This window comes from Symphalangus syndactylus, chromosome 21, assembly GCF_028878055.3.
Source record: "Symphalangus syndactylus isolate Jambi chromosome 21, NHGRI_mSymSyn1-v2.1_pri, whole genome shotgun sequence".
Taxonomy (NCBI): Eukaryota; Metazoa; Chordata; class Mammalia; order Primates; family Hylobatidae; genus Symphalangus; species Symphalangus syndactylus.
The window spans coordinates 32990332-33013405 of NC_072443.2; the positions used below are offsets into that span (position 1 = coordinate 32990332).

At 36.7% G+C, this 23074-nt stretch overlaps 1 protein-coding gene across 2 annotated transcripts in view; it reads right to left on the bottom strand.

The window, feature by feature from the left end:
• The window catches only part of MORC1 (MORC family CW-type zinc finger 1), a 180141-nt gene that overhangs the window by 125123 nt on the left and 31944 nt on the right, over positions 1 to 23074 (bottom strand). For both annotated transcript variants that reach the window (XM_055259777.2, XM_055259776.2), the window contains exons 9-10: positions 7499 to 7624; positions 921 to 1000 (exon numbers count right to left, since the gene is read on the bottom strand). In XM_055259777.2, the coding sequence (XP_055115752.1) occupies positions 921 to 1000; positions 7499 to 7624 (206 nt within the window). The remainder of the gene's footprint in view (positions 1 to 920; positions 1001 to 7498; positions 7625 to 23074) is intronic.

Genomic DNA, 23074 nt, shown 5'->3' on the forward strand with positions numbered 1-23074 from the left:
TGGGCTTTCGTTTAGTTATGACAATTTATAGGACATAAATATACAAATGTAAATTCAAAAGCCATAAATGAGTTTTTAGCTGACAAAAAATGCTTTAAAATCCACAAAATATGGATGTAGAGCTACTACTCACTCCCAGATACCGGGGAAGAGAGCTTTGTTCCTGCAGTAGAAGGAGTGAATATGTAGAACATCCTTTTTTTTTTTCTGAAACGGAGTCTCACTCTATCGCCCAGGCTGGAGTGCAGTGGCACGATCTCGGCTCACTGCAAACTCCGCCTCCTAGGTTCACGCCATTCTCCTGCCTCAGCCTCCTGAGTAGCTGGGACTACAGGCACTCACCACCACACCCGGCTAAGTTTTTGTATTTTCAGTAGAGACAAGGTTTCACCATGTTAGCCAGGATGGTATCGATCTCCTGACCTCGTGATCCGCCTGCCTTGAGAACATCCTTCTTAAAGCGGATGCAGTGCAGGGATCTAAAATGACCTAACACAGTGCTATGACAAGCAGGGTTTCTTAGTTTATTTTATTTTTTAAAACAGACACAGTCTCACTATGTTGCCCAGGCTGGTCTTGAACTCTTGGCCTCAAGTAATTCTCCCACCTCGTCCTCCCAAAGTGCTTGAATTATAGGTGTGAGCCACCATGCCCAGACAGTCAAACAAGGTTTCTAACAAATATCAATCTAGTTTGAAGTGTGTTCAGGATCACACTTATAATAATAAATAATATCATGAGTAAACAAACTCAGAGGTGGAAAGAATGTGTTTTGAAGTTCCATAGAGACAGAAACTACATTTAATTAATTGTAGTAGCTCCTACAATGCCTAGAGCAATGTATGTCTCAGAATAAGCGCACAATTAACATTTGCTGAATGACTGAACAACAATGATGTAGGCTACAGGTAATCGCATACCAATCTTTACTGCTTCTTCTGCCTTTTTAACTTCATTTTTAAATGCTCCTTTAAAAGAAGATGTGACATAAAGATACTTTCTGGAAAGAAAGAAAAAAGAACATAATCAAGTCAGATTATTATTTTAAAATACATAAGACAATATTCTTTAGTAAGACTATATGCTCCAGAGATACATAATTATTAAGAAAGATTCATCAAGTGAGTTGCATCCAGCTGGTAAATTAGCAAACTTTATACCTAAGTGAATTTCCTTGCCTTTCACTACTTAGAAATGTTGCTTTTGTAAGGAAACTTCATGAGAGCGATAAGAAAATCTGCCCACACAAATGTTCACTTAGACATCTAAAATAGGATAATTTTCTTTAAAAACTTTTATGAAGTTGTTCACTTATCAAAGTTTCTGGTTAATATGCATAGCCCTCTTTCTCAGATTATCATCGACACTGGATAAACTACTTCTCCTAGTCCCAAAACAATTATCTCTAACTGCGATGCTCAGAAACACACATTCATATATCATTTTAAACTACCAAAAGCACATTTTCTATTTGACTGCTTGAGAAACCTGTTTTCAAGGTCCATTGTTTTAGTGATGGCAAAGATGATCTAGAACAATAAAGGAAAAAATACATACATATATATATAGATCCATAAACTCAAAGAGAACAAATCATAGGTGAGAAAAGCTCTACAGAACCTGAGGTTCTCTGAATACAGTTGAAAGTATATGCATCTGTTATAGAAAATTCCTGGAACTGGGCTTTTAAACATTGGTTTAAATCATTATAGAGAGAAAAATTCTAGAATAATATTTGGTTTGAGAATGCTCAAAGCTCTGTAAACTCTAAATGTACATCAATAAGAAAACAGTTAAATAAATCATAGTGCTATGCAATATATTTAACAATGACAAAGTCTCCAAGATATAACTGTAAGACAAAATAACAAATTGTACATAATTTTATGTTTAAAAAAACCTGTGTGTGCATGCATGTGTGTGCACATACATATAACTGTGTAGAAAACAATCTGGAAAGATATTTATTAAACTTCTAACAGACGTTCTCCTTTGGGGAACATTATAGATTGCTATAGCACAGAATGAATCACAACTGGTAAAAGGGGCTTTTGGTTATTTGATTTTTCCCCCATATCTAATTCTGTATTGTATAAATTTTTATTAATTTTACTATTTTTATGAGGAAAATAGAACACTTCTCCATCAAGAGAAATAAAAATATGAAGCAACACTAAGTACCTTTCAAGGCTTTGTGCTGCAGAAGTATACAGCATAACTTAATACAGCATTTTGGGTAACTGATTTGATCAGAACAACTTGCAGAAATCTAAACTTTCATTGACTTTCATTTTCACACTTAAAACATTTGTTCAAAATACTCTGGCCAAAATCAAATACAGTATTTTAAAATTTAAGTTGAAAAAAAACAGACTTCAAGTAAAGAAAGCTACAGTTCTGAACTTTTATTAACACAGAAAAAATTAGCCCCCAGTTGTAAATCATAACTACATTGTAGTATTCAATCATAATTATTTCTTTTAAGTTATAAGAGTTTACCTAGTTTAGTTGTATTGTAAAAATAATTCTAATCCTTAATTATTCTTTACAACATGTAATTAGGCAGGATCAATAATTTTCTGGTTCATATAATATTGATAGGTAGAGATGTGGACGTCGAATAGACCTCCCAAATTTAGTGTGTCCACTATGATTTGAAGAGAACTCCATCCACCATTCCTCCTAACCTTTACACTTGCACCTCCCCTATCATTCCCAAGATTTTGTTCGGGATAAAAACTCAGAAGGCCTTCTGGACTCCTCATTTTCTCTCCACCCCATATCCAATCCACTGACAAGTCTTGCTGGCTTTACCTTCACAACATTATCTGTAATCCGGACAACTTTCATCCCTTCCACCATTACCACCTGAGTTCAAGCTCATTTCTCTCCTAGAATATAGTAATAGTATCTGTCCTACCTCAACTTCCCTCCTTTCTTCTTCTCCCATGAAATCAATTCTCCACTCAACAGCTAGAATAATCTTTTAAAAACATAGGTCAAGTAATGCCATTCCTCTGCTCAAGTCATTCCATTCTCAATACAGCCACCTCTTCTTGTCATGTTGCTTCAGACCTTACCTGATCTGCCCAATCTACTTCGATCTGTTTTCTGTGTTCTAGCTAGACTAGCCTTTGATTCCTGTCTTTGCACTTACTGTCCCCTCCTTCTGGAACCATCTTCCCACAAAATTATTGCATAACTCACTGTGCTACCCACTATCCAAGATGTTGCCTGTGTTTTTTTTCCTCCTGGCATTAATGCCTATGTGTGGTGCCCCCACTTCCCAACACTAAATCTAGGCTGACCTGTGGCATGGCAAAAGTGATGGTCTGTCACTTTTAAAGATGGGTTCTAAAAAGTTGCAAGTTCTACTCTGTTCTCTTGAATTGCTCACTCTGATAGAAGTCAGCCATTATGTCATGAAAATACTCAGGTGGACCTGTGCAATGGCCTTTGTTAAGAGGAACTAACTTGCCCCAAAAGACACACACACTCATATGTTTACTGCCACATTATTCACAATTGCAAAGACATGGAATCAGTCTAGGTGCCCATCAATGGTGGATTGGATTTTTTAAAAAGTGGTACATATACACTATAGAATACTACACGGCCATAAAAAAGAATAAAATTATGTCCTTTGCAGTGACATGAATGCAGTGGAGACCATAATCTTAAGTAAATTAACACAGAAACAGAAAAACAAGTACCTCATAGTCCCATTTATAAGTGGGAGCTAAACACTGAGCACACACGGACATAAACATGAGAACAACAGACACTGGTGCACACAAGACAGGGGAGAGGGAGGCAGGGATGGGGGCATGGGTAGAAATCATCCCTATTGGGTACCATGCTCACTAGCTGGGTGACAGGATCCATACCCCAAACCTCAGCATCACACAATATACCCATGTAATAAACCTACACATGTACCTCCTGTATCTAAGGTAAAAGTTGAAATTAAAAAAAAAGAATTACCTGATATTTTATCATCCATTTTAATTTACATGTTGTCCTTCCTCCCCCACTAGAATGTAAGCTCCATGAGGGCAGGAATTTTCTTTTTTTTCTTTTTTTTTTTTTTTCTTTTTTTTTTTTTTTTTTCCTGAGACAGAGTTTCACTCAGTCGCCCAGGCTGGAGTGCAGTGGCATGACCTCAGTTCAGTGCAACCTCCACCTCCTGGGTTCAAGTGATTCTCCTGCCTCAGCCTCCAGAGTAGCTGGGATTACAGGTGCACACCACCACGCCTGGCTAAGTTTTTGTATTTTTAGCAGAGATGGGGTTTCACCTTCTTGTCCAGGCTGGTGTTGAACTCCTGACCTCAGGTGATCTGCCTGTCTCGGCCTCCCAAAGTGCTGGGATTACAGGCATGAGCCACCGCACCCGGCCCAGGAATTTTCTCTTTTTGCTTTTCCCAAATGTCCAATGCCCACAAGAGAGCCTTGCACATAGTGGTCATTCCATCCACTTGCTCTTACGCATTTGTGTAATAACAACTACTATTGGTTTATAAACTTTTCAGAAACCTTGCTGTTTTTATGTTTAACATAAAACACTGTTTTATTTTAGTCCTCATAATAACCTCAGTGGCAAAGGAATTCCCAATCCACAGTGGAGAAGAGTAAGACTCAAGTAATTGCCAAAGGTCCACAACTAGTAAATGACAAAACCTAAATTCAAATCCAGATTTGGCTAATCCACATTTTGCTTCCAATTATCATACTGTAATAAAAGATTAAATAATTCAGCATTGTAAAAATTCAAAAATGGACACATAACATGCATGGTGTACAAAAGAATCACTGTTCAAAAATTACTCGTCTGATGGGTGGATGGGGTGTTAGCACATGGAAAGCATCCCTCAATAATGAATTCTGTTTCAGAAGCACAATGTTGCAGAGTATTCAACAAGAGAACATAGCGTTAATGTCCCTGAATAACTTAAAAAGGACCATGCGGTTCCTATGAATGCAGGGTAACATCCATCCCAACTCATTTGGGCTCCTTTCAGCATTATGGGTCTATGGTTAAGCAATGTTAATGAAGAATGTTTGTTGCCTAAAATCAAGTAACACAACCATATGATAACTTGTCTTTATTATATAAACAGTATTTAAGACTCCAAGAATTACAGACTTATAAAATGTTTAAGAGACCTAAGAAATCACCTAGAAATTTTTTCCAAAGTAATAATTTCTTCTATGACCTAGACTCCTCCAGAGACAAATTTGTACACATCTTAGGTGGGAGTCCCTTCCATTGCAATATACTCCAATGGGAAGCAGCCATCACTTGATATAAGTAATTCAGGTAGATTACACTGAATTTACTAAAATTCCCTCATAAAATAGAGACAAATCCACATTTTCCATGGACTTAAACTATTTTTTACCCAAACTCACTGAGAGAAATTTAATTTGAAAAGATCGGCTATATTGATTGATCCAGGAGACACTTGGCCCTTCCCAGAAGAATGAGACTGATGAAAAGGAAACATTGCTTTGATATGTATTAGGAAATGAATGGACTGATTTATAGGGAAAGTCTCAGGATTGGTATATTTTATTTTCAAAAGATGATGGGCAGTATAATTAGAGATCAAAAGTAAAGCTTTTGAGAAATCCATTGGTGCGTGGTCAGGGAGTACGATGCAGAGATCTAAAATTTTTAGTATTAATATCTTTATGAGTGATAGCAAGACCCCACTCAGGACAGCAACGGCAGTTTCATGAAAATAAGACAAGATGACAAATGTAGACAAATAATAAAGAGTTACTGTGGTATAGGAGAAGAATCATTGAATTTGGATTGGTAAAGAATTTACAGCCAGAACTTTTGAGTTCTTTTCTACTTTTAACATTTTCTTATCTCTAAAATGGTGATGATAACCTAACATACAGTGTTACTGCAGAAATCAAATGAAATAGTTCAGGCAAAAAGGCACATATATAGGCAGTGTACACAAATTAAATGTTTCTCCCAATAGATATCAAGGTCCTCAAAACAAGAATTAATCTTATCTTTTTTCTATTTTTCCAAAAGTTATTGGGGTACAGGTGGTGTTTGGTTACATGAGGAAGTTCTTTAGTGGTAATTTGTGAGATCCTGGTGCATCCATCACTCAAACAGTATACACTGCATAATATGTTGTCTTTTATCCCTTGCCCCTCTCCCACTCTTCCCCCTCAAGTCCCCAAAGTCCATTGTATCATTCTTATGCCTTTGTGTCCTCATAGCTTAGTTCCCACAAATCAGTGAGAACATACGATATTTGATTTGCCATTCCTGAGTTACTTCACTCAGAATAATAGTCTCCAATCTCATCTAGGTCATTGCAAATGCTGTTAATTCATTCCTTTTTATTGCTGAGTAGTATTCCATTGTGTGTGTGTGTGTGTGTGTGTGTATGTATATATATATATATATATATATATATATATATATATCACAGTTTCTTTATCCACTTGTTGACTGATGGGCATTGGGTTTGTTCCATGATTTTGCCATTGTGAATTGTGGTGCTATAAACATGCATGTGCAAGTATCTTTTTCAAATAACTTATTTTCCTCTAATCTCAAACTCACAGAAAAATCTGATAAATGTTTGGTGTGTATATGAAAGACTACCCAGAAACCACACCAAGAAAATGACCATTCTGATGGCATGCATAGTTGGAAAAAATGGATTTTATAATGTGTAAATATAAATTTAAAGGCCGGGCCTGGTGGATGGCCAGGTGCAGTGGCTCACGCCTGCAATCCCAGCACTTTGGGAGGCCAAGGCAGGTGGATCACTTGAGGTCAGGAGTTCGAGACTAGCCTGGTCAACATGGTGAAACCTCGTCTCTACTAAAAATACAAAAATTAGCCAGGTGTGGTGGTGCACGCCTGTAATCCCAGCTACTGGGGAGGCTGAGACAGGAGAATCACATGAACCAGGGAGGCAGAGGTTGCAGTGAACCAAGATTGCGCCACTGAACTCTAGCCTGGGTGACAAGAGAGAGACTCTGTCTCAAAACAACAACAACAAAACCTTGAAAACACTTATGTTAAAGTAAAAAAGAACACAAAATATAAATCAACCAGATACATATTTATAAATATATTCATTCTATATGTATAATAGAAACATGTATATACATGGTTTAATAGTTCAAATGTATTGTGTAAACAGAAGATATACGTGACCTGTGATCATTTAGTGGAACTAATCGCTGTCAAAGCACCTAAAATTCACTGAAGTAAAAAACAAATTTCTACTCGGGGTGATGATCTAACTTAGCATGCTCACTGCAGTATGTTTCTATTACTGCCAGATATTTGTTCACATCCAATTACCCTTTAGCATACCTTCCCGGATGTGGTTCAAATTTTGTTTACAATGTAAAAATCTTACTATCAAAGTCAATGTCCTCACTTTGACAACTTTAGGGAGCATATCAATTTTATAAATAAAAACTCTGTGAAGATAACTGAAGAAAGATGAGTTACCTGGGTCTGTAGAGGCAATAGCAAAGATGTTTAGTTTTAACTTTCTTGGCTTGAATGAATATTCTCATCCGTGGGTTAAAATACAGAACAGATGTGTACGCTCTGAATGACCACCTCACTGGAAAACTGAAATAGAATATACAAAATGTCACAATACAAAGGACACAACTACATCTCTTTGAGAAGAAATAACATCAGACTATCAGGTTATTGTTACTACAAGAAGCTTCAGGAACTTTTCTTCTAAAACTAATGACACCACAAACACCAGCAAATCTCACAACACTCACTTCATTAAGGAGGCCTGTAAACACAAGGCCCAACACAAATAACCTACACTTTGGTTAGAACTGAACTTTTGTTGGCAACCAACTTATTCTAAGTAAACTTATATCAGCAATCTAAAATATACTTTCCATTAAAGCTGTTGACCTAGGAGAACAAAGTCAAGTCAAATCAACAAAACAATCCCTTGTTCAAACATAACAAAAATAATCTAGGTTCACGTGAATAAAAAGCATTTCCATTAAGTCCTTATAAACAGAGAAATACAGTAAAAATGTTTCATTTGCTTTTAAAATTATGAACAAGAAACATAAAACTTCATTCCATAAGTGCAATAAGTATTAAAATAAGTATCTATGGCCAGCTGAGGGGAAGCATCTGACCACATGATAATGAAAAAGGAGAAAACAGAAAAATAAAGAATGAGAAGGCAATAAAATGGAAGCAAAACCAATGTAAACAGCCTATGAAGAAAACTACCCTTGTAAAGCTGCATTTTGGGAAATCGCTATGTCATTGTATAGTTACAACTCCAGGGAACTTCTATATTAAAGTCCGTTTATGAACTGTAAATCCTCTCCAATAAGATAGGAAATAAAGATCCACAACAAGCCCAGCCACACTGAAGAAGCAATGCTCTTTACTACTCGGTCACAGAAAAGGCTACTCTACAAGGTCAAATGGAAAGCAGACAGCAGTAAACCCATCATTTTTATACTTGTATCTCAGTCCAGAATAAGACAAAGATGATGGGGAAAAAAAAAATGTAAGGCCCGTCTAAGGCGGAACTACTCAACAGGTTAACACTATTGCCAGTAACTCAGTAAGACAGGCAGAGCTCCAAGGAATTTTCAAAAATGAAGACGAAGCCATAAGAAATTCAAGAATTGCCTGGTTGGTTTTAAGTTCCTTCAGGCAGGATCTGAAGCTCATTAAAAAGCCAGGAATTTATTTTAATTGTTCCAAAGGAAATTTCTCTTAAATAAGTCTTGAGCAGAATTTTCCCAGTATAAATTACATATTACTATCTAGTCCATCACTCTTATTCCCTAAATATTAATGCTAATGTATTTTTTAATGTAACAAGATAGGCTGTCTGTATTCGGGTGTTGCACTACTAATACAATAATGTGGTTGCTTTTAGTATACCCGGAACTGCACAATTAAGTATGTCCTCACCTGATAAAAGAAACGGAAAGAAGTTACCTTGGGAAGCTTGCCATTATTTAAATCCTTTCTGGATCTCCTGATTTTAAATTGCTCTTAGAACTAGTAGCTCTTTCTTTTGACCCCCTTCAAAACTGATACATCTTTATTATTTGAAGATAAAAGTCAAAAGTAATTCAGAGCCAACTTTGAGAATTTGAGAAATATGGTGAGAGATAAAACCAGCTAAACAAATTTTGGTTAAAAAAAAAACATATATATATATATATGAACACTAATACTTCTACCTTTTAATAGCTCAATTTATTCACTCATTCAGTAACTAGTTATAGGTAAATATTCATAGCATGCATGTTGGAGATCCTCAAGGTCTCTCCTATGTTAGGAGATTCACTGGAAGGACTCATGGGCCTTAGCACACAATTGTACTCATGGCTTCGACATTACAGTGCTGTAGTGAGGACACACAGTGGCTCACAAGGGAAAAAAATAGGTGGAATCTGGAGGAATCTATCTGCTAGCTTTCCTACATTCTCTCCTTCTCATGAAAGTTCACACAGAGCATACTTTTCTCCCAGCTATGAAAATGCAGCACCATGTGTGTGATGTTTCCGTCTAGGATAGCTTATTAGAGACTTCGCATCCAAGGTTTTTATTGGGAAGCTACCCACACAGGTACCTTCAGCCTAGCATGTAGCGAAGTTCCAGAGTCCCAGAAGGAGAGGAAGTTTGTATATAAGCCATATGGTTTGCACATCTAGACACAGCAAGCCACTGTTATCAGCTAGGAAAGGTTTTATGTCATTTTAGGAAACTGTTTACCAGGCCAGTTCCCAAAAGCTGGCCACAGACCAATTTTGCAAGCAAGTCTTTCTAAGAATAGACACTTGCTATGTTAACCCTTTTCTCTCACATGCCTACTTTTAGAAGTTCCTGTTTATTTGTGACAAATAGAAGGGTACTACCTCTTATTTGTGATGCCTTTGATAAAAAGAAGACAAAGAGGGCTAAATATAAAACCCGTAAGTGAAATGGGTCACCCCATTATAAACATCAAACTTTTTTATATGATGCATAAGATCCTTCATGGTCTGACCCCCACTTAATTCTCCAGCCTCATCTCTTGTCTTCAGCCTGGCCATTTAGGACCATTCTCAGTTCTCCAGCCATGGAATCATGCTTTCTTATCCCCAAGGCTGGCATCTTTAGTTCTTCAGCCACTCATGCTTGACGCACCCATTTTCACCCTGCGGTATACAACTTGAAATTGCACTTCCTTTTGAAGCCTTCCCTCAGCCCCAAGAGAGGTGAAGTGCTCTCCTTTGTGCTCCCCCTCCTTCTGTACTTCCCCCGTCAAGGCACCTGCCACTCAGTGCTGTCATCCTCTGTCTATGCATCTGCATCCCCAACTGGCTGTGAACTCCATGCAGCTAGTGATCTCATCAATAAAAATATGTTGAATAAATGACAATCATGCAGGACTTCCCTGGCTTAATTTGGAATAAACAACAGAGGGTTCCTTATGTAAGAAGGATATTTTAATGAAGGATTATCTTTAATGGCAATGCCACCAGTCTTTACAAATAAAGCCATCCACTTAGGAAAGGGAGATAAAAAATATGCTAAATAGTCAGGATATCTTCAGAAGATAAAAGGTAAAAATACTATTACTCCACACTCACCAGGAACTGTTTCCATATATTCTTCAAGAGTTTTTCTTCCTGTTTCCTCCCAAATACCTGTTTCCTGTCTCCTTACACTTTGCCAGAAGTGTCCATATCTCTTTCTCTCTCATTTTCTATGTAACTGGCTATGATAAGAAACTGAAGAAAAGAAGAGACAGAACAATTTCCCACAACACACACACACACACAGTCACAAGACAGATGTGGGGAAAGAGGAGAGTATTTCAAGGCAGAAACTGGCTTCATAGTCTGTGGATATAATAGGCGGGCATGGAGTAGAATCAATGCTTTTGTCCCCTGCTCAGCACTGGGTATTCTTTACAGTTTCTAATTTAGCCCCTACCTGTGGCTGTGCTTTCTGTGTGGCCTCTTTCTTCTCCCAATCTGTCCACAGTATTCTGCTGCTGTTTTAAATGCTGCTCCATGTGCCATGCATCATGGGTGGATCAATGTGTTGCAGTCATCAAACTGTGTTAAGGGCAGTGAAGGAGCCAGAAAGTAATGTTCTGTGGCCAAGGCCACAGCTCTTTATCTGCTGATTCAGATTCTCTGTGGCTGGAGACTGGAAATGTGAGGTTTTTAAAGCTACCCAGGTGATTCCTTTGATTCTGCCAGGTTTGGACACCACTGCCTACCTGACCTAGTGGACGGGGTGGTATGTAAGGCAGGTTTCCACAAAGAGGGGAGGAGAACAGTCTCTCATAGGTGTTTAGACCTAGACACCAGCTGAGAAATACAACCCCTCCATTATTCACATTGGGCACACAGACAACAGACCCCCATCTAGCCCAACAACTGGGCTACTTTTCTAAGGCCCTGGGTTGAGAAAATGACTCTAAACTGCAGACTAAATTAAGTCCCTTTTGCAATATCTCAGAAGTGCCATATTTTTATTCATGAAAATATTACATAACCAAAATTGTTTCCTAAATTACTCAAGTCCTTACAAAATCTCTGAAGACTTTTTGAAGTTGAAATTAACAGGGTTTGTATTATCTTGAATATAAACAAGTGCACAAAGATTTTTAACTAGCTTAAATTCTGAACTTTGAAGGGGGTAACCAAATTTAATATTAGGATAGATTTTACCTATGAGAAATGTCAACTCGAAGAGGTAATTTTTTAAAAAAAGTTATAAGCTACACAAAGTAATGAAAGTGCTTCTTTTGTGACAACCACAGTATGGCAAGCAGCACATTAGAACAATTTGAAGCTATAACTTTTGATGTGTTCCTGGGCAGCTCAGTTAAGACATAAAAAGTAGAGACATTATGGAATGCTGCCCAATGACTGTCAATTTAGAAATATGCTGGCAACGCGGCACCTAATTTTAAACATTACCTAGCACAAAATTTCAACTGCATTACTCTGTATTATATCATCACTCTCAGAGCTGTTTTTTGGATGGGTTTTTCTAGCTGCCTGAGATCGATCCTGAGCCATGGCGGATTTCAGGGATGTGGCAAGCCCTTTTGATGACAGCCAATTGCATGGCATGCCTTTTTCACTAGGGGCTGTGTTTTTTTCTAGTTTCTTACAAAGTTGAGTGATTAATATTTATAATGTTTTGAAGATAGTTAAGTCACTGAAAGCAACATGAGCACACAAAAATAATATGCAAAAGAGACGGGGTGAAATGGACACATGGTCCTGACCTCCAAAAAAGGAATCAAGAAAGATGATACAAGGGGTGATCTGGCCTTCACAGTTTGGAAACTAAAAGAGATTTCAAAGGTAACAGAAGTACTTTACAAAATCTTTTAAATTCCCTCTCTCACCCTAATGAAGATCTCCAATGATCTTCAGGGATGAAGGACAATGGAACTGACATTGAGAGTCCAAACACCTTACAGTGAAAGCATTTGTCATGTCCTTAGAAAATTATCTAGACATTGACATTCAAATCAATTTACTTGAATTTAATTCATTTTTTATTTGCTATGTACCAGACACTGACTGACTTTCCACAGCATGATAGTAAGCTAGAAAGAGGTGTTGTCAGAAAAAGTAGAATGAGGGGAATTGTGGGGGTTACTAAAATGTACAGAGATTTTCCATGTGCCTGGTACTGTGCCTGTTCTATTTAAACGGCTTCCATATGAAGTAGATGATGTTATAGCCTTATTTTATAGATGGGAACACAGAAGTTCGGAGATTGAAGATAACTTGCCACTAGAATTAAAGCTCTCCCAACAGAACTCAAGTCACTTGATGGCATATCAACTTAGAGTTCTGGTCTCTTCAATTTGATCCTACAGAACTGAATTCAAAGATCTGATGTCCATGTTTTCTAGTTCTATACATATGTCACTGTACAAAATAAGTCATATGGCAGTAGACAACCAATATCTCCCAGCCATTCAATTACACTTAATGTCTCTGCTGATAGATCATGCCATTATGTAAAAGAATATCCTTTTGGAAAAATGAAGACATTTACAGAATCAGGCTAGTAGACTAAGAATATATATTATTCTCCCGCTGAAATTCAAGGAAGACTATTAATAGTGTGAAGAAAATTAAGAAAATGTGGCACATATACACCATGGAATACTATGCAGCCATAAAAAATGATGAGTTCATGTCCTTTGTAGGGACATGGATGAAACTGGAAAACATCATTCTCAGTAAACTATCGCAAGGACAAAAAACCAAACACCGCATGTACTCACTCATAGGTGGGAATTGAACAATGAGAACTCATGGACACAGAAAGGGGAACATCACACTCCGGGGACTGTTGTGGGTTGCAGGGAGGGGGGAGGGACAGCATTAGGAGATAGACCTAATGCTAAATGATGAGTCAATGGGTGTAGCAAACCAACATGGCACATGGATACATATGTAACTAACCTGCACATTGTGCACATGTACCCTAAAACCTAAAGTATAATAATAAAAAAAAGAAATAGTGTGAAGAATAAGAAAACTGTATGACCCACTGACAGACACACAATGGGAATTATTAAAAGTTAAGAGAAAATATTTGCCCATGCCTACATCCCGAATGGTATTGCCTAGGTTTTCCTCTAGAGTTTTTATGGTTTTAGGTCTTATGTTTAAGTCTTTAATCCATCTTAATTTTTGTATAAGGTGTAAGAAAGGGGTCCAGTTTCAGTTCTGCATATGGCTAGCCAATTTCCCAACACTATTTATTAAATAGGGAATCCTTTCCACATTGCCTGTTTTTGTCAGGTTTGTCAAAGATCAGATGGTTGTAGATGTGTCACATTATTTCTGAGGCCTCTGTTCTGTTCCACTGGTCTATATATCTGTTTTGGTACCAGTACCATACTGTTTTGATTACTGTAGCCTTGTAGTATAGTTTGAAGTCAGGTAGCATGATGCCTCCATTGTTCTTTTTGCTTAGGATTGTCTTGGCTATATGGGCTCTTATTTTGGTTCCATATGGAATTTAAAGTAGTTGTTTTTAATTCTGTGAAGAAAGTCAATGGTAGCTTGATGGGGATAGCATTGAATCTATAAATTACATTGAGCAGTATGGCCATTTTCACAATATTGATTCTTCCTATCCATGAGCATGGAATGAAAACACCAAAAGCAATGGCCACAAAAGCCAAAATTGACAAATGGGATCTAATCAAACTACAGAGTTTCTGCACAGCAAAAGAAACTATCATCAGAGTGAATAGGCAACCTACAGAATGGGGGGAAATTTTTGCAATCTATCCATCTAACAAAGGGCTAATATCCAGAATCTACAAGGAACTTAAACAAATTTACAAGAAAAAAACAACCCCATCAAAAAGTGAGCAAAGGATATGAACAGACACTTCTCAAAAGAAGACATTTAGGTGGCCAACAAACATACGAAAAAAAAGCTCATCATCACTGGTCATTAGAGAAATGCAAATCAAAACCACAAAGAGATACCATCTCACGCCAGTTAGAATGGCAATCATTAAAAAGTCAGGAAACAGATACCGGAGAGGATGGGGAGAAACAGGAACACTTTTACACTGTTGGTGAGAGTGTAAATTAGTTCAACCATTGTGGAAGACAGTGTGGCAATTCCTCAAGAATCTAGAACCAGAAATACCATTTGACCCAGCAATCCCATTACTGGGTATACACCCAAATAATTATAAATTATACTACTATAAAGACATGTGCACACGTATGTTTTTTGCAGCACTATTCACAATGGCAAAGACTTGGAACAAACCCAAATGCTTATCAATGACAGACTGCATAAAGAAAATGTGGCACATATACACCATGGAATACTATGCAGCCATAACAAAGGATGAGTTCATGTCCTTTGCAGGGACATGGATGAAGCTGGAAACCATCACCCTCAGCAAACTAACACAGGAACAGAAAACCAAATACCACATGTTCTCACTCATAAGTGGGAGCTGGACAATGAGAACACACGGACACAGAGGGGAACATAACACACCAGGGCCTGGCAGGAGATCGGGGGCTAGGGAAGGGATAGCATTAGGAGAAACACCTAACGTAGATGACAGGTTGATGGGTGCAGCAAACCACCATGGCATGTGTATACCTATGTAACAAACCTGCACGTTCTGCACATGTATCCCAGAACTTAAAGTATTAAAAAAAAAAAGAGAGAAAATCCTGAAAGTTCTCCAGAAGAAAAAAATAAGTAATTTACAACCATTTGGTAATTACATTTCTGTCAGACTTCTAATCAGCAACATGTATTCAAGAAGTCAAAGAAGCAAATAGTTCTAATGAAAACTATTTTTGAACCAATATTTCTATAACCATTTAAACAAATATTGAAGTGGAAGGGAAAAATAAAGACACTTGTAGAGATACAAATCTTCCAACAGACTGAAAGAATCATTTCGGGATATAATAAAGCAAATTAACTAATAAATCCAAGAAAGAAGATACAGGATGGAAGATATAGTAGTAAACAAACACACACAAAACAAATTTTATAATTTAGTGTAAATAATTGTTCATGTCTGATGTAATAAAAGTGTGTAATTAAAATCCTACATAAAATAATTTTAATAGGTGGAACTGGAAAGGAAGAAAGATAAATGCATACTAAGACCATACCTTATTTGTGAAATGAAATACATACTAATTAACTCTACAGTTTGATAATAAAATAAGTTTAGACATGTTTATTAAAAATGTAAAAGTAATCCACTGAAAGTATATAATGGAGCAACTAATTTGCAAATCATTAGAATAGAAAAAAATAAACTTTTCCTTTTGGGAAAAAAACCACAACTCAATTATTATCAAAAAGGGGGGAGAGAAAAAATAAAGCAGAACAAAATAAATTAAAAAATAAGAAAGCTCAAATAACAACAATAGAAGCAAGGCAAATACAAAGTATAAGCAGGCAGAGTAAGTCCAGCCATAGCAGACGTCACAGTAAGTGTGAATTAGCTAAAAGACAGAAGCAGTTAGAATAAGCAAAAAAAATCTAGTTATATGCTGTTTGTAAGAGACAAATCAAAATCAAAATATCACTGCTGGAAAGAAAGTGGTGGCAAAATACATAGTAGGAAAATGTTAACCAAAAGAAAGCAAGTATAGAGAGATTAATATTAGACAAAAAAGAAATGAAGTGGGGGAAATAACAGACACAGATGGGCAGTATGTATTAATAAGAGCTTCACTTAAGATGACACATAAGTCACAATCTAATGACTCAGAAAAACAGAGAGCAAAAACTAGTAGAAATACAAAATACATGTACATAGCAATAAATATTGTAGAAGATTCTAACATACTGCTCTCAGAAACCGAGTAATGAAGAAGAAAAAAAGACATAGAAGATTTGAATACTTAATTAAAATATGTATGTAAATGAAATGGATACAGCTCTGTCCCTATCAGAGATTCACTTTTAAAAAAATGTTTAAGACATAAGGCCATAAGAAAATCTGAACAGATTACAAAGAGCAGATATAACACAGGCTAGATTCTCTGACCACCATACAATTAGAGCAACAATAAAAAGATACCTGACTCCTCTCTCCAAAAGGCAAACCTATGCACTAGTAGATTTTTTAAAACATTTTTAAAAAGCAACTCTTGAATAAGAGGAAATCAAAATAAAATTATAAGCTATTTAGAAATAAACAACAGTAACAGTTCTTTTTTTATTATTATTATTATACTTTTAAGTTTTAGGGTACATGTGCACAACGTGCAGGTTTGTTACATATATATACAGGTGCCATGTTGGTGTGCTGCACCCATTAACCCATCATTTAGCATTAGGTATATCTCCTAATGCTATCACTCCCCCCTCCCCCTACCTCACAACAGGCCCCGGTGTCTGATGTTCCCCTTCCTGTGTCCACGTGTTCTCATTGTTCAATTCCCACCTATGAGTGAGAACACACGGTGTTTGGTTTTTTGTCCTTGCAATGGTTGGCTGAGAATGATGGTTTCCAGCTTCATCCATGTCCCTACAAAGGACATGAACTCATCATTTTTATGGCTGCATAGTATTCCATGGTGTGTATGTGCACATTTTCTTAATCCAGTCTATCACTGTTGGACATTTGGGTTGGTTCCAAGTCTTTGCTATTGTGAAGAGTGCCGCAACAAACACACGTGTGCATGTGTCTTTATAGCAGCATGATTTATAATCCTTTGGGTATATACCCAGTAATGGGATGGCTGGGTCAAATGGTATTTCTAGTTCTAGATCCCTGAGGAATCGCCACACCAACTTTCACAATGGTTGAACTAGTTTACAGTCCCACCAATGGTGTAAAAGTGTTTCTATTTCTCCACATCCTCTCCAGCACCTGTTGTTTCCTGACTTTTTAATGATGGCCATTCTAACTGGTGTGAGATGGTATCTCATTGTGGTTTTGATTTGCATTTCTCTGATGGCCAGTGATGATGAGCATTTTTTCATGTGTCTTTTGGTTGCATAAATGTCTTCTTTTGAGAAGTGTCTGTTCATATCCTTCGCCCACTTTTTGATGGGATTGTTTGTTTTTTCTTGTAAATTTGTTTGAGTTCATTGTAGATTCTGGATATTAGCCCTTAGTCAGATGAGTAGATTGCAAAAATTTTCTCCCATTCTGTAGGCTGCCTGTTCACTCTGATGGTAGTTTCTTAGGCTATGCAGAAGCTCTTTAGTTTGATTAGATCACATTTGTCAATTTTGGCTTTTGTTGCCATTGCTTTTGATGTTTTAGACATGAAGTCCTTGCTCATGCCTATGTCCTGAATGGTATTGCCTAGGTTTTCTTCTAGGGTTTTTATGGTTTTAGGTTTGACATGTAAGTCTTTAATCCATCTTGAATTAATTGTTGTATAAGGTGTAAGGAAGGGATCCAGTTTCAGCTTTCTACATATGGCTAGCCAGTTTTCCCAGCACCATTTATTAAATAGGGAATCCTTTCCCCATTTCTTCTTCTTGTCAGGTTTGTCAAAGATCAGATAGTTGTAGATATGTGGCATTATTTCTGAGGGCTCTGCTCTGTTCCATTGATCTGTATCTCTGTTTTGGTACCAGCACCATGCTGTTTTGGTTACTGTAGCCTTGTAATATAGTTTGAAGTCAGGTAGCGTGCCTGACTTCAAACTATATTACAATGCCTCCAGCTTTGTTCTTTTGGCTTAGGATTGACTTGGCAATGCAGGCTCTTTTTTGATTCCATATAAACTTTAAAGTAGTTTTTTCCAATTCTGTGAAGAAAGTCATTGGTAGCTTGATGGGGATGGCATTGAATCTATAAATTACCTTCGGCAGTATGGCCATTTTCACGATACTGATTCTTCCTACCCATGAGCATGGAATGTTTTTCCATTTGTTTGTATCCTCTTTTATTTCATTGAGCAGTGGTTTGTAGTTCTCCTTGAAGAGGTCCTTCACATCCCTTGTAAGTTGGATTCCTAGGTATTTCATTCTCTTCGAAGCAATTGTGAGTGGGAGTTCACTCATGATTTGGCTCTCTGTCTGTGATTGGTGTGTAAGAATGCTTGTGATTTTTGCACATTGATTTTGTATCCTGAGACTTTGCTGAAGTTGCTTATGAGATTAAGGAGATTTTGGGCTGAGACGATGGGGTTTTCTAGATATACAATCATGTCATCTGCAAACAGGGACAATTTGACTTCCTCTTTTCCTAATTGAATGCCCTTTATTCCCTTCTCCTGCCTGATTGTCCTGGCCAGAACTTCCAACACTATGTTGAATAGGAGTGGTGACAGAGGGCATCCCTGTCTTGTGTTAGTCTTCAAAGGGAATGCTTCCAGTTTTTGTCTATTCAGTATATTGGCTGTGGGTTTGTCATAGATAGCTCTTATTATTTTGAGACATGTCCCATCAATACCTAATTTATTGAGAGTTTTTAGTATGAAGGGTTGTATATATATGTAACAAACCTGCACGTTGTGCACACGTACCCTAAAACTTAAAGTATAATAGAAAAAAAAGAATCAAACTCTCAATAGTCAAAGACAAAGAATCCTAAAAGCAGCAAGAGGAAAGAAGCAAGTAACATGTAAAGGAACTCCAATTCGTCTAGCAATATACTTTTCAATGGAAACCATACAGGCCAGTAGACTGAAACAATATTTCCAAAGTGCTGAAAAAAATGCTGCTATTCAAGAATACTGCATCCAGCAAAGCTATCCTTCAAGTATAAAAGACAGATAAAGCATTTCCTAGACAAACAAAAGCTGAAAGATTTCATCACCAGCACACCCATCATACAAGAAATGCTAAAGGTATTTTTTCAATCTGAAAAAAACAAAATACTAAGGAAAAAAAAATCTTTTCGAGATATAAGGTCCACTGGTAAAATTAACTACATGAACAAACCCAGAATACTATAATTGTGGTGCACAATCTACTCATTATGCTAGTAGGAAACCCAAAAGACAAATCTATCAAAAACAATAATATCTACAGCAACCTGTTAAAGAGATAGTAATATACTGCTAGGCGTGGTGGCTCACGCCTGTAATAAGAAAGTGCCCATCAAAGAAAATCCCAGGACCTGATGTCTTCACTGCTGAATTGTACCAAACATTTAAAGAAGAACTAATACCAATTCTACTCAAACTCTTCAAAAAAATTGAAGGGGAAGGAATTTTTTTTTAATTTTATTATTATTATACTTTAAGTTTTAGGGTACATGTGCACAACGTGCAGGTTTGTCACATATGTATACATGTGCCATGTTGGTGTGCTGCACCCATTAACTCGTCATTTAACATTAGGTATATCTCCTAATGCTATCCCTCCCCCCTCCCCCCACCCCACAACAGGCCCTGGTGTCTGATGTTCCCCTTCCTGTGTCCATGTGTTCTCATTGTTCAATTCTCACCTGTGAGTGAGAACATGTGGCATTTGGTTTTTTGTCCTTGCGATGGTTTGCTGAGAATGATGGTTTCCAGCTTCATCCATGTCCCTACAAAGGACATGAACTCATCATTTTTATGGCTGCATAGTATTCCACGGTGTGTATGTGCCACATTTTCTTAATCCAGTCTATCATTGTTGGACATTTAGGTTGGTTCCAAGTCTTTGCTATTGTGAATAGTGCCGCTGTAAATGGAAGGAATTCTTTCAAACTCATTCCACAAGGCCAGCATTGCCCTGACACCAAAACCAGACAAATACAACCAAAAAGGAAAACTACAGGCCAATATCACTGATGAAGACAGATGTAAAAATCCTCAACAAAATACAAGCAAATCGAATTCATCAACACATTAAAAAGATCATTCATCTTTATCAAATGAGATTCATCCCAGGGATGGAAGGATGGTTGAACATATGCAAATAAATAAACACGAAACACCACATTAACAGAATCAAGGAGAAAACCATAGGATCATTTCAATTGACGATGAAAAATCATTTGATAAAATTCCAGATCCCTTTATGATAAAAACCCTTAACAAACTGTGTAAAGAAGTAACATACCTCTATATAATAAAAACTATGTATGATAAACACATAGTTAACATTATACTGAATGAGGAGAAATTGAAAGCCTTTCCTCTAAGATCTGAAATAACATAGGGACACTCACTGTCACCACTTTTATTCAGAATACTGGAAGTCCTGGCCATAGCAATTAGGCAAGAGAAAGAAATATGGGGCATTCAAACCAGAAAGAAAGAAGTCAAATTAGCCTTGTTTGAGAATGACGTGACCTTGTATTAAGAAAAAACTAAAGATACCACTAGCAAACTGTTAGAACTGATAAATGAATTCAGTAAAGTGGTAGAATACAAAAGCTGCATACAATTAGTAGCATTTCTATATGCCACCAGTAAACAGTCTAAAAACGAAATCAAGAAAGCAATCCCATTTATAATAGCTACAAAGAATATAAAACACCTAGAAGTCAATTTAACCAAAGAAGTGAAAGATCTATACAAAGAAAATTATAAATTACTGATGAAAGAAATTGAAGAGAATGCAAAACATAATGCAAAGATATTCCTCACTCATGAATTGGAAGAATTAATGTTGTTGAATATTAAATACCACCCAAAGCAATTTACACATTCAATACAATATCAAAATACCAGTGGTATTCTTCACCAAAATAGAAAAACAATCCTAAAATTTATATGGAACCACAGAAGACACTCAATAGCCAAAGCAATCCTGAGCAAAAAGAACAAAGAACATCACACCACATGACTTCAAAATACACTATGAAATTATAGTAACCAAATCAGCATGGTATTGGCATAAAAACAGACACAGAACAATGGAACAGAAGAAGACACAACCCAGATATAAATCCATGCTTTATGGCCAACTCATTTTTGACAAAGCCATCAAAAATGTGCAAAGGGGAAAGGACAGTTCTTCCACAAATGGTGCTGGGAAAACTGAATATACATATGCAAAAGAATGAAACTAGACCCCTATCTCTCACCATATACAAACATCAAATCAAAATGGATTAAAGATTTAAATGTAAGACCAAAAACTATGAAACTACTAGAAAGCCAGTTAGAAAACAATGGGGAAACTCTCCATGAAATTGATCTGAGCAAAGGGGTGTGTGTGTCTGTCTGTCTGTCTGTGTATGTGTCTGTGTATGTGTGTGTGTATGTCTGTCTATGTGTCTGTGTGTGTGTAAGAACTCAAAAGTGAAGGTAATTAAAAATAGACAAATGGCATTACATCAAGCTAAAATGTTTCTGCAAAGAAGACAATCAACAAAGTGATGAGACAACCTGCAGAATAGGAGAAAATATTTGCAAACTATCCATCTGACAGAGGATTAATATCCAGAATATGTAAGAAGCTCAAACAACTCAATGGCAAAATACCAAATAATCTAATTTTAAAATGCGCAAAAGACCTGAATAGACATTTCTCAAAAGACAACATACAAATAGCCAAAGGTATATGGAAAAATGCTCAACATCACTAATCATCAGAGAAATGTAAACAAAACCACAATGAGATATCATCCAACCCCAATTAAAATGGCTTTTATCAAAAGACAGGGAATAACGGATACTGGTGAGGATGTGGAGAAAGGGGAACCCTTGGATGCTGTTGGTAGAAATGTAAATTAGTACAGCCATTTTGGAGAATAGCATGAAGGCTCCTCGAAAAACTAAAAATAGAACTACTATGAGATCCAGCAATTCCATTACTGGAAAGAAACTGAACCTATCAAAGAGATATCTGTATTCCCATGTTTATTGTAGCACTATTCACAATAGCCAAAATATGGAATCAACCTAAGTGCCCATAGTGGCTGAATGCATAAAGAAATGTTGTACATATACACAATAGAATACTATTCAGCCATAAAAAGTATGAATCCTGTCACTGTAGCAACATGGATGGAATTGGAGGTCATTACGTAAAGTGAAATAAGTCAAGCACAGAATGACTAATATAACATGTTCTCACTCATATGTAGGAGCTAAAAAGGTGGATCTCATTAAGATAGACAGCAGACTGGTAGTTACCAGAGGCAAGGTAATAGGGTGGAGATGAAGAAAGGTTGATTTAATGGGATGAAATATACAGTTAAAGGGAAGAAATAAGACCTACTGTTCAATAGATCAATAGGGTAACTATAGTTAACAATCATCTATGGTACAATTCAAAATAGCTAGAAGAGAATAATTAGAATGTTTGTAGCATAAAGAAAAGAAATATTTAAGGGGACAAATATCTCAATTACCTCTATTTTAACTTTACAAATTATATGAATGTATGTGTATCTATTATCTACCAATACACTTTTTTAAAGGATTTTTTAAGTCGAGTTGATGGAGAAAGAAGGAGGTGTGTATAATTATAAAGGGTAATATAGGGGATATTTGTAGTGATGCATTGGTGGATTTGTATCAAACCTGATGGATTGTGTTCATGTCCTGGTTATCATATTGTACTTTAGGTTTGCAAAATGCCACCATTGAGGAAAATTACAACCACTTAACCCAGTAATATTATCTCTGAGAATCA